This window comes from Beta vulgaris, chromosome 1 (assembly GCF_026745355.1).
Source record: "Beta vulgaris subsp. vulgaris cultivar EL10 chromosome 1, EL10.2, whole genome shotgun sequence".
NCBI lineage: Eukaryota > Viridiplantae > Streptophyta > Magnoliopsida > Caryophyllales > Amaranthaceae > Beta > Beta vulgaris.
In genome coordinates this window covers 36,648,927-36,662,012 of record NC_079202.1, presented here as the reverse complement: position 1 = coordinate 36,662,012, position 13,086 = coordinate 36,648,927, and the positions used below count along the sequence as shown (strand labels likewise).

The 13,086-nt window shown below is 36.0% G+C and overlaps 1 protein-coding gene across 7 annotated transcripts; it reads right to left on the bottom strand.

Moving 5' to 3' along the window:
• Positions 1–1,761: 1,761 nt before the first annotated feature.
• On the bottom strand, positions 1,762–12,864 carry LOC104895889 (mannosyltransferase APTG1). Of its 7 annotated transcripts, XM_057393254.1 has the most exons (12): positions 12,627–12,862; positions 11,476–11,657; positions 11,058–11,288; positions 10,843–10,960; positions 10,638–10,742; positions 9,740–10,026; positions 4,984–5,265; positions 4,711–4,912; positions 3,947–4,098; positions 3,690–3,852; positions 3,501–3,620; positions 2,485–2,765 (listed from the first exon to the last, which is right to left on the bottom strand). In XM_057393254.1, exons 3-11 carry the CDS (start codon positions 11,285–11,287, stop codon positions 3,537–3,539), a joined length of 1,623 nt encoding a protein of 540 aa, XP_057249237.1. In that variant the 5' UTR covers position 11,288; positions 11,476–11,657; positions 12,627–12,862; the 3' UTR covers positions 2,485–2,765; positions 3,501–3,536. The 7 variants fall into 7 exon arrangements, 5 of the variants coding, with proteins under 5 accessions (XP_048500007.1, XP_048500008.1, XP_057249237.1 ...); XR_008968558.1 differs by lacking the exons at positions 3,501–3,620; positions 11,476–11,657 and adding an exon at positions 1,762–2,301 and having other exon boundaries at positions 2,631–2,765; positions 12,627–12,864; XR_008968554.1 differs by lacking the exons at positions 3,501–3,620; positions 11,476–11,657 and adding an exon at positions 1,762–2,298 and having other exon boundaries at positions 2,631–2,765; positions 12,627–12,864.
• Positions 12,865–13,086: the final 222 nt, after the last annotated feature.

Genomic DNA, 13,086 nt, shown 5'->3' with positions numbered 1-13,086 from the left:
ATAAAGATCTTTGAGCATTCGGTCCCTCTGAAGGTTGAGGGATACTCACATCCTGAGGCCCAACTCCTGAAGACTTTGGGGGAAGGTTCAGATCAATAGGTAGCGTGTTTTACAATTCTCCTTGACTGATTGAGGGCGGAATATTGGCTAAGGCAGTGGCTGGTGGCTCAAACCCGAATCGCCGCCCAGGTGACGAAGTCACGTTTTCCTCCCAACGAATTGGGCTACGATCATATAAGGATGCATTAGAGAAATCCGGTGGTGGGTTTGTGTGATATTGGGAATTTTCATTTGAATAGTATTGAAAATTAGGGTTCATACGCTACTGTTGGAAATCCGGAGTCGTATCAAAAAAATCGTCCGATGAACTATCTGATTCGCCATGATCATGAAGATATAGATGAGGATATAAATAGGGATCGTATGTGTATTTTTGTTGTAGTTAGTGTATACTTCATACTTCAGATTGCTACAAATGATTAAGTTTCCTCCTTAGAATCCTCCATGTTTTTTTGCTATTGCAGTTACGTGGTTTGTATGGCTAACCCGAAAAAAACGAGTTAGGACTTGCATTTTTGATCCATTTAAGTAAATGGATTGACACGATTAACCCATTTAATTAAACGGATTAGGTTCAGGTTGACATTTCCGACTTGAAAATGACCTGCTTTGACCTTATTGACTTAAACATATAGACAATTCTCGAAAAAAAATATTAATAAATCTAAAATTTGGTTAAAAAAAGTAAAATATCATTAAAATAGGTCATAATCGTTCCAAGAAATTCTAAACATGTATACTTTCAATCGTAAACTTGCTAATTCAAATTTTTAAGAAAATGATTATTTTTCATTATAATGATAATTATAGTTAAATGGGTTATATGGGTAATCCATTTATTAAATGGGTCAGGTTTGGGTTGAGTTTTTCAACCTAAATGTATTAGGTTTAGATTGAGGGATTTGTGACCCATTTACTATCAACCCGAACACGAACCCGACCTGATTGTCATCACTAATTTTAGTCTTGTTGTACAATTTCCTTGTTACAAGCGAATTAGTTAAAATTGACTTAATTTTTCAAAATTTATAGGATCTTAAAATCATATGATTCAATTCTACTAGTCCCTAATGATTCAAATTAGGATCGCGATCCTGACAAGAGGTTGTAATACAAGGATATTAAGCTAAGAAGGTGAAGAGCTTGTTTTGTTGCTGACCCCAAGAAATACTATGGGATTTTCCTAAAAAAAAAAAATATTGTTGTTTTGGTGCTGACCCCATTCAAGAGTTTTGCTATTTTACTATTTTAGTGTTCTGTGCGAGATTAACAAAGATGGGTTAAATACATGAAGATTAGTTATAGATGGAGGAAGTACTAAATCAAACTAATGTGCTAGTGCTTACATTACGAGAGGTCTCAAACTTCTAACTCTTTAGGCCCTATTTTTTTTGGACTGAAATAAACTGAACTGAAATAAACTGAAACTAAATTGAGAAAAACTGAACTGCAGAGCAACTAAATTAAACTGAAAATAAATCCAAAATAACAAAGTCTTATGCTAGTCATTATTTAACCATCAAGTTATCACTTGTACTTGGAGACAAATTTGTAGTCAAAATTTGTTATCCGCTATGTGTTGTCCCTCTTCTTCTCACATACTTAATTTAAGGAGGTCTTGAAGTCCTGATTCCTCATTTGCTACTCATTATCCAAACACCAATAATATACAACTTTCATTTGAGACAAAACACCAAACCCAAATAATATACTGCATCATTTTACCTTATCATATGAGTCAAAGTTTTTCATTGAGAATCTCCTAGGGCCTTGAAGAATTGAAGAGCAACTTTACAAATTACCTTCCACCTAGACATCATCATTCTTTTTCAGGATTTACAGTTATTGCAAAAATTTGGTACTTTATATACTACTAAAATCGGACCACATTTTCCACATCATCCTTGACAACAGGAAAGGGAAAGCCATACAGTATTACAAAAATGAAATATTTTTTGTTTAAAATCTATTTGAAAACCTGTTTACTATTTTCGGTTGGTTCTCTGTTCAGAGGCATTTTCCATGCAATAATGCTACAAGTTCTGCAGGCTGCATCAGCTCAGCTTTGATGCTTAGCAGTTAGCACTGCATAGAGATCAGGTACTAGACATCTCTTTGCTGCTGGATAATCTGCAGATGCAATCCTTAAGATATGTTCATATTTCAAACTTCCCTTTCGAATGACAATGGACCAGGTGACAGAACACCAAGAATCTGTATTGAAGTGTCCTCATGTTCCTGCTAGTAGTTCATGTAAATAAACGTGTATGTAGGTTGTTAATCACTGAAACAAGTTGAAAGCAAGAACTTTATGTTTCTACACTAAAGCACCTGCATATATTTCTAATTGCGCCAACTTCATAGCATATGACAGCAAACATTCTTCTGGCCCATATAGACAGTCTCAGATTAAGTTATCTTGCATGTCTAACTCAAGAGGTTCATTGATATATAGGTCACTCAAAGATATTAACATCAACCATCAGAGATTCTTTTACATCAAAGATTACACAATACACAGTGAAAACTCCATAAAAGGAATAAAACAACATGCATTTCTCTGTTCCTACCTCATTCATAAAAATTCACTACACAGTCCTCACTCCTCAGTGGTGGTTGGTGAAGTAAAAGAGGACACTCTTAAGTCTTGAGCAATGCTTAGCAGTTAAAGAGGACACTCCATATCAAAAATTCATCATCAAGATCTGGTGGACAATGTCAAAGAGAGACGAGAGTGAGCAAGAGTATCAGTCTAAGACATGGAAGTGATTGAGAGAATCTGAGAATGCGAGATACAACAATATAGTTTTTGACTTTTATAGGATTAGGGGAAACAAATTATTATTATTTTTTTGACAAAAAAAGCAAACTAGTTATATTAACTTTTTATCTCAATTTTTTCATTTTGAAAATAAATATAATATCATAGGGTTTGTGGATCGGATGTATAATGGAGCCAGTCAGCCAGACCCAACCCATTCTGTAACTATCTAGATCCAGCTCCCCAGACCCAAGAGTCCAAAATTTTGGACTGAAGCCCTCAAAATGAGGGTTGGGTTCGACAAGATCTGGGTCAGGTTGGGGAACCATTGCCATCTAGCAATGACATAAAGCAGACTCAAAGATAGCATCGACACTCAACCATACGTCAAGAATGGTTGATTGCTTGATTACATATGAAAAATACAGAAAACCAAGAATATATGCAGGATCAGTGAGTAGGTTGAACCAGTCACCTTAAACCAAATGCTATTCAGGTATTAAGATTAAGTAATGCTATCAGGAACTATTCTCTTACAGATTTATGAATCAGTGAAGAAATTTCAATCTTTGACAACTGATTCCATGTGAATACAGTTTTGGAGACAAAAGCAAGAATTTTTCAATCTGCCAGCTAAAGTATGAAAATATAAGAAAAGGCAACCAGAAGCAGAGACTACCATAGCATTAACATTGTGGGCAACATGGCAGTTGCATTACCAGCTTGTGTACATATACACAACTATTGATGATTGAAGATCACGATCTACCTTAAAGTGAGAATGGAAGAATCTTTTCACCTGCCAAACAAATACAGTTTCAGACTTGGGACAGGCAAAAAAAACTAGTACCAAGAATTGGAGCTTTACCTCTGTGAAAGAATTGGAATTTAGAAAATCTTTCAGCTTCTTCTCTTCAGAATCGAATAAAACAATGTGGCTAGGTAAAGACCAGTTTTTTGCAAATTCTGATGCAAAACCATATGGATCCAACAAGAAACGGTCTGATTCATCAGGGGTTCCTCTTTGTTCACTGATGATGAAATTGTCAACAGATGTCACTTTAAGAAAGATAAGGTGCTGCAAATGTGAAAATTTTAAGAAGGAAACTAATTACAAGTTTAAACCTTGGTGTACAGTCCAAGAAGCGCATGGGCAAATTTTGGTGAAGAGCAGAGTAATAGGGTGTGGCATGGCAAGGTGTCAGGAAGAGTACACTTCTGACTTCGCCACTGAGTGCTTCTCTAGCAAGATAGTGCATTGCATCTTCAGATCCTCTCTGTCCAAGGATTGACGTAAATAACAACCAAAATATAAAAAAATCAGACTACAAATTACTGACTTAGCTAAAGGCCAAGCCTTGTAGAAAATGTGGTAATTATAAAGCTAGAACGATCAGCTTTTCAAAAGAATAAGATATAGAGACATATGTTTAAGCCCCTTCTGATCTTCAAGTATTATGTAGTGGGACACAAATTAGAGAATATAAGTACAAGGTCTTCACTTTCAAAAGGTTTAGGTAATGTACTCTAAAGTTGCATTCTCAAATTGAGATTAAGTATTGCAAATATGATGACTCTCAGAAATTCTTTCAATATTGGCATCCCTCCCTTCCAACAAGAAAAAGTACTTGAAACACAATAAAGGATAAGCTAGCCTCTCAAAGCAACTAAAAGAATAACAAGATTTCCAATCCATATCCAATGAGAGCTGAGAAGTTTTTTAAAATTCGAAGGTCGTGCACTCAAATGACAGTGAACTAAACTATTCTCTTCAAATTCAAAAGATTTGATGGAGTTTGTGAAACACGTGCATTTAGCTTAATCCAAAAAAAGATGCACTAACTAAAATATACTCAGCGTAAATCCATTGATGGTCTTGATAAATATACCTGGTGAACCAAACTCATGTAAAGGCCCATCGGGATGTTTGTGGCAAGCAAAAAGAAAACTGCTAATCGCAACTTTGAAGGCCACTTAGTATGTGTAGTTGATGCCCTTTTGCTCTTACCCATAGGTAAGTCTGGTGATTTAAGAGCTGCTAATGAATACCCTGAAAACATCAATGCTATAGGAAGAACTGGCAACACAAACCTGTTTAGAAAGGTATTAGACTCTACGAAGCAAATAAAAAGCTGACTACAGTAGTCAAATTTAGGATGCACCTGAATTCTTTATGACCTAGCACACTGTACATGCCTACAACCCACCCAATTAAGCCAGAGAGCCTCCAACATTTAGAGTAAATGACGCCCGCCACACAAAATGGCAAGAAGGTGAAGAGCATCACAGGAAAGCCTTGAGTGAAGTACCAGTGCCATGGATGAGTTCCATAATAATCTCCACCAGAGGAAAGAAAGTTGAATTTCAGAAAATTAAGAGGCACTATGACCCAAGACCCATATATCATACAATCCAACAAAGATGTGATTGCGAACACCACTGCCCTGAAAAGGTAAGTGAATATTGACAAAAATAAAGTATTCAGTCATCGAAAAAATGATACACACAAATACATGCAGCCATGCAGGCAACAGATACTTATAAGAGTAACTGAATAACGAATATTACGAATCAAATTTGGAGCAAACACATGTTAAGCTATCCATGGTTTCGAAGAAGATAAATTTATTTAAATATTGTCAACCCAGGTCCTATACAATCACACATGCTCTGATGTGTTTTTGGTGGTTGGGGAATAGCCTGTTAATTATGTGATATTAATTTATGATAGCGAAACAGGATACTCTACATAAGTACTACAAGCAGCTGCGAAACAGATGTCACTGTTCAAATGGTCATGGAAATACTTAATGGGGAATAAAATCGTAAAAAAATGAACTATGTTACTCAACTGCTTCATTTCACCTTTTTAATACCCATCATGGTATCATAACAAGGCTGCATCGTATCGTATCGCCCGTATCGTAAAGGTTTTCAAATCTACCGAATCGATATTACCCGCATCGTAAAGATGTAAAAAAACCGCATTTTAGGCGGGTTTGGGGGATATTTCATGGTTTAAGCCGATATTCGGCGGTACGACAACCGCATCATCCCCGTTCCCACATCACCGTGACCGTTACCGCAACTGTGACCGAAACCGTATTTTCAAACTATGATACCCATGTCAAATATCAATATCCAAACATGGGGATGGACACTTAAAAATTTCCTTTTGGACCAAAACCATGGAAATTTTTCATGAAATTGCTGGGTCCAACACTTGGACTCGTACGGTGACATATAAGCATACCCCAGACCCCAGTCCAAATAACATAGCTGAAAGTGTAGAAAGACTCTACCATAAAGAGATGAGGGCATTGCTAGGCAGCCACTTACCACAATGAATCACAGAAGGACAGAGGAGATAGAAGTAAACAAAGAAAAGTGTTTTCCAAGTCACAAGAGAGCAACAGAGTACAGATTTTGCAAGCTATACAATTTCTCCAGTGCATAATACACCGATGCCAAGAACGTACAAACCATATCCAAACATATACTTATTCTCATGATACAATGTCGCATAATGCCAATGCAAACACAGGAATCTAAATGTCACAAGCAAAATTATGACATGACGAGTATGACAACAAGAGTGCACATGGGAACTACAATTCCGAGGTGGTCAACTAGGTACAGCCTTGACCCGAAAATTTTCGGAGGCTCGAATCTAGCATCAAGAGGAAAGTGTGCGACAAACCAAAAAATCCTAATTCACAGGAGAAGTCAGCAAGACATATGCCTCTGATTTCTGAGTTATCACTTACCACATATAAGACCAGCTCAACCATGGTTAAAATATCATGTAGTTCAACAATGTATGTAATATAATTAACAGTAATAAGATTTTAGGCTGACAATGACCAGGGAAAGAAATTCAAGAACAACAGAGAAAGAGCATTACATAATCTCTTAACATGATTGGAGCGCTACGCCAAAATAATTCAATCACCTCATAACAGTTTTGAAATATGCAAGATTATGGCAAACCAACTTTTTCTTTCTATTTGCTAATTAGCTATTATACCACTACATATATTCATACCTAGAAAAACACAAGAATACGCAAGTGAGATACTCTACTCTACTTTATCCGGGTTATTGTTGGAAGTACTGGTTTTCCATGTCCATGCATCGCTAGAGGTATGATATCAGCTCTACCCATCTCTATTATATAAGCGAAGGGGGGAGGAAGATGGTGTCCTCTCATAAAAAGTCTAATATACCCTTAATGAAATTAAATTGTCATATAAATCTTTTCTTCTTCCTATTTGCCATATATATTGAACAAGTTAATAATGAAATTGAATTTGAAATTTCAATTAAATATTAAATTAAGGAGAATGATTTCCTCTTATTACCTACATGTGAAAAAAAGTTATTCAAAAATTAAATTGATAATATAACTTGATTGACACGAATAGAAAAAAAAATAAAATTTTGAATTTCATAATAATTATACTCATAATATTTTAAAACCTAAATGTTGATTATTCTTCGGTAATCTCTATTATATAAATCAAACTCTTTTCGACAATTGAACCTGATACATAAATTCTTCCACTTTATTTGAGCACAGACTTTCTTTTGATGTATATTTCTTTCTCTCGATAATATATTTGAATAATGATGAACAAATAACTAATAAAACCAATGAAACATTGATTTAAGAAAAATATAGTAAGAAGTTAACAATAATTATAAATGTATTTTCGAATCAAATTTTTTATAACACTGATGAATAACTAATTGAGAAAAACAGAAAAACATTAATTGGACACGCACGCATAGCGTGCAAAAAATGCTAGTTATTAATACTTGAAGCATAAGCCTCTTTACCAGGGGAAGAATCCAAAAGGTATGTCGGGAGGCCCGGATCTAAAGGTTGTCTTAAAAAAAAAGGTATTTCTAAGGAGAAAATAACAAATATGTTTCAAAATAAAATTTGTACATTACGTGAAGCTAATAAGTGTATATATCTACCAGCTCAGCTAACAACTTTCTGAGTCTAGCTAGAATATGACTTTGAAGTTTGAAGGCCTGGGAGAAGCCACACAGCCAGATCCAATAATGCAGTCTCAACTATGCTTGCGTCTTTTCTCCCTCACTATATAGATACACTCAGTTTACACTCTAAATCACCCATTCACCCCTAACAATTACCTCTGCTTTCCTTATCATACTTGGGAAATGAGCAAATGACTGCAATATTCATAGAGAGTAATTAAAACTTTTAATTCTCAGGGATGCATTTAACCATTTATGGTAAACCAAATTGGCTCATTGAAGCTAAATCCACTAAAAGAAGAGTGTTCAGTTCCCTTGAGGTGGTCTCTATCGCTTCTATAGTATCATAGTATATGTATAGCAGCTTTTCGCTAGATTTAGGAGAGTTGAGGTCATCTTCAGCTATAGAGGTAAAAAGAAAGAAACAGGAATTGATTTGTTATCACTACCTGGAGCAATCACAATTACAACATTTCTTTACACGGAATGCTATGCTCAAACAAGAGTACAAGACCCTTACCAGCTACCACTATATTTCTCATAGCAATGACAGAACCTCAAAGAAAAATCCCCTTCTCACATCCCATATCTTTACAAATTGTGCAATGAGTCACATGGAGTGCAAAATAGTATATTATAGTCCTGGTTTTCCATGTACATGCATCTCAAGAGGTATAACATCAGCTCTACTCATTATTAATACTTGAAGCAGAAGCCTCTTTACCAAGGAAAAAATCCAAAAGGTATGTTGGGAGCCCTGGATCTAAAAGCTGTGTAAGATAAAAAAAGGTATTTATAAGGAGAAAAATACAGATCTGTTTCAAAATAAAATTCACACATGACGTGGAGGTGTGAAGCTAATAAGTGTACATATCAACCAACTCAGCTAAAAACTTTCTGAGTCTAGCTAGATATATAACTTTGAAGTTTGAAAGCCTGGAAGGGGCCAGACAGCCAGATTCAATTATACAGCCTCAACTCTGCATGCCTCTTTTCTCCCTTACTATATACATAAATCCTCAACATAAATCCTCAATTTACACTACATCATCCCTAAAAGATACCTCCTGCTTTCCTTCTCATACTTGGGCAATGAGCAAATGACTGCAATTTTCAAAGAGAGTAATTAAAACTTTTAACATGTAATGGTCAGGGATGCAGTTACATCTATGGTAAACGGAATTGGTTCATTGAAGCTAAATCCAATTAAAGAAGACTGTTCAGTTCCCTTGAAGTGGTCCCTATTGCTTCTACAGCATGTATATAACAGCTTTTCTCTAGATTTAGGGCAGTTGAAGTCATCCTCAGCTATCCAACAAAGAAGTATAGGTAAAAACAAAAGAAACAGGAATTGATTTGTTATCACTATATGGAGCAATCACAATTACATCATTTCTTTACAAGGAACGCTATACTCAAACAAGACTCTTGCCAGTTACCACTATATTTCTCGTAGCATGACAGAACCTCAAAGAAAAATCCCCTTCTCATATACTATATCTTTACGAATTGTGCAGTGAGTCACATGGAGTGCCGAAAAGTATATTAAAGTCCTTCCTTGAACAAAATTTTGAGACAAGACAATAAAGTTAAATTGACATAATGCTTTAGCATTCTAAGAGGAATTGAAGGATCACCAGCATTTTACTCCCCCCTCCCCCCTCCCCCCCCCCCCCCCCCGTTGCTCTAGCATTAATGATGAATTGAAGCCAGTTATTATTTGACATCGAGCTGATTTAACAAGATTCAAGAGAAATATTGGACATAAAAATTGAGTGTTATGTTTCTACACTCCACACAGCACTAATTTAAAATAGGCTCCTGATTTTTACAAGGTCTAATAAGTACCATATCAGCAATACTTAAACGCGAGAGCAGGAGAAAACGTAGAAGATAAGTAGTAGTACCAACCCAATAGGAGCGGCCTCAAGAAAGATGAATTTCAATTTATCTGACGCCATGAGGAGCTCAACAAAACCAACATACAACCATACTATAGCACTGGTTGGACGAACAGCACAGGCTAATGCAGCAACAGCCAAAGCCCACCTTCTTGAACTTGAAGACATTTTACCAGAGCTGACTCTCATGCATGGCCAATAATACAAACTAACTACAGTAAGAACAGCCTCTAAGCTGTTTGATAAAGTTCTTGTACAACAGAAAAACACGAACCAGTTTGTAAGGTGAGAGAAAAGCTGTAAGTATGAGTTAAGTACAGCTCGAATGGGAATGTATTAATCAACAATGGAAGCAAGTGAGTTGTTCTGTTATCTGGAGGCCATTTATGATGCATTTACAACTTCCTGCGTCACTGGCTGTCATTCTATAACGTGTGTTCCGAAATCACATCAACTACGATTCAAATTCGTTACTTGCCACATCAGCCATTATAATATGCTATTAGGGCTGTTAAGCATATTGAAACAGTTGATGTACATATAAGAAAAGCTAATACTCATATTTTAGTCCCTATAGATACTTAGATGGTCCAATTTCCCTATTAAATTATACCATTGAGTTTTTAAAAGTATACTTCACCTATAATCTAAAACTCGGTACACTCGTAAATTTACCATGATAACCAAAAAAATTCCAATCAGTCAACTAACAGAGCTATGGTAGCAAAGCAAGATGTAACACCTGCAAGATGTCGCTTCTGCGACTCTGCGTGTTTCACACTTTCACCAGCTTACTACAATTGAAGCAACCACATTTCTTTCCTATGAAAACAGTCAATAATTGGAGCATTTAAAGCAATCTAGCACAAACATCATAAAATTGCAAATACGAAATAACAGAAGGATACTGTCCACCGGGCAACCTGATTCCCAAAAATCATGTTAGAAAACTTGTACAAATACAAATCACATACAGCAGCAAAAACAGATTGCAGCAGACGCGGCGCCTTCATCTGAAAAAATCATAATTAAGAATCATCAGAATGTCATGTCACCCTCTCAGTCTCTTCAATCCACTCAAATACGGAAGGAAATAGGATTGCAAAGAGGTACCATAAGCCAAGGAGTATCAAGATGAAGAAAAGCTAGGATTTTATAAAGAAGAGCAAACAAGAGTGGATGCAAGTAGCTTCGAATTCCCCTCTTCCATTCCCATGTAAGATGTCCATATCTGCAATACCAAAGCAAAAATGGCAGTCTACCCTATTGAGAATTAAAGGATTGAAAGTGAAAAAAAGACCTTTTTGATCAATTAAAATTCTGCGTACCCAAACACAAGGCGATGAGCAACTTCAAGAGACTGCCAGTGCTCATCAGGGTTAAAATATGTCTGCACTACTAATGAGTTCAACATACGCACACCCACACAAAGGTAAAACACCCTTCTACATGATCCATCAGAATCCGAATTGTTCTTTGTGTCATCATGGACAGCCACCGGAACTTCTGTTTCCCTTTTTTCAGCTGCAGCACTAGCATTTTGTCTCATTCTCATCATTCTACAACAACAACAAGAAGAAAAAACTAGGATCATTCTGAACATTTTCCATGCCTCTATTTCAGAGCATAAGCACCAGCATAATGTATCTAGAACTATGCTGCTTAAACAAATTCATCAAAAGGGCATTTCTTTCCCCCAAGAAATGTCCGGGTCATATCTGCTTCGTTCGTATCAAAGTCCCTTACCAAATTGGTGTGTTGGTCGGTGTTGGTGGGCGGTGGAGGGTGGTCTGTTTTTATCTATCTTTGTTGGTGTGTCGTCGGTGGTTGAGTGGTTGTTGTGACTGTAAGGGGTGGTTCCACTTGAGGTGGGTGAGTTCATGAGAAAGAGGGTTGCTGAATTCAGAACCGTTTTGTACAAACTAGAACTGTGGCAATTTGGTAAATAACGAGAAAATGAACATTAATTAAATGCAAAAGGAAAGAAGTTATGGTCTAGAGGTGTGCTATATACAGCAAAAAAAAAAGCTAAATACAACATCTAAAATTTTAGAACTTAACCATGGTTAATTTTACCTTTTTATATAAAAAAAAAATATGAGATTGACAAACAGTGAAAACATAAAATCCATTACATATATCTCCTCAGCAAATGATAGTAACAAGGGCAGGTTTTTGTGGTTGACTGAAGTTTGCAAAGTAATGCATGCATAATCTAGATGATAGTGTTTCTCAAAATATGGAGCCAAACACTAATGCTTCTGGTAGACCTGACCTGTCCTATTCTGTTGTTTGCAATGGAGATTTCATGTAATTACGGAAACAGTGCAGGGAAGAACCAAAGAAGCAAATAGAACCAGCTAGATTTCGGAAATCTAAGCAAAGATATGAAGTACCTTACTTTCTTGATTACTTAATAACATTTCACAGTACGGCATAAATAGTTCAGCAATAAAACTCCTAAGCACTCAATCATAACAGACCTTCAGCTATCCTGTATCATAAATGGGAAAAAAAAGTTCCCAAGTATAATTGTTGCCTGAAGTGATAAAGATACAAATATGATATAGATTATAAACAAAGTATTAACCCACATCAGAAGTTCACAATTGCACAGCATTCGTGCAAAACACAAATCTGGAGAACTGAACATCGGACATCAACACTCGGCTACGCAAATATGCAATCAAATTTGAGTTTAAAAATTATGTATAATGTAATTAGAACCACTAGTTTAAACAGAGGCACTTCAATTTGAGTTTGATTATTCATATAGCTAAACACAAAGCACAGAAATTTAACTACCTTTGACTCATGGGCAACTCAAAACACATTCAAATTACATGAAAACAATCAAAAATCTTGTTCAAAAAGAATTAAAGGTTCAAGAAAGTTACCTGGTGTGGCTCTTCTGATTCCGGCAAGAGTGTGGAGGGGGTCGTCAGCAACGTGCGAGGAAGGTGGGGGTCGTCAACATTGGGCGACGGGGTACCCGATGTGGTCGCCGGCGTCGCGCGAGCAGAAGCTATGATGAGGAGGAGCGACGAGATCACTGTGAGGAATAAGTGATGACGATGACCTAAATGATTGTTTGTTGCAATGAGAATTATTATTTTCCATAAAAATTTACAATTTGTGGGAATTGTTAGGAAGTCAAAAAGTGAATACGTATTTAATGTATAGTAATTTTTTTTTTTCTAAAACTACACTAGTTTTAGGATTCGTGCATAATGCACGGGAGTATTTATTATTTTATTATATATTTAAAAGAAGTCACATAATAACAATGACATAAATTACAAAAAATAATAAAATCATAATGTAAGAATGGTGAAAAACACAAATTACAAATGTAAA

Excerpts from the sequence above, each read along its gene's own strand:
- LOC104895889 (XM_048644050.2), bottom strand. The coding sequence starts at position 11,287 with ATGATGAGAATGAGACAAAATGCTAGTGCTGCAGCTGAAAAAAGGGAA. Across the intron at positions 10,027-10,637 it reads ATCAGGTTGCCCGGTGGACA|CTTTTCTCTCACCTTACAAA; the intron begins GTATCCTTCTGT and ends TCATACTTACAG. Across the intron at positions 3,853-3,946 it reads TTCTTGGACTGTACACCAAG|TGAACAAAGAGGAACCCCTG; the intron begins GTTTAAACTTGT and ends TTTCATCATCAG.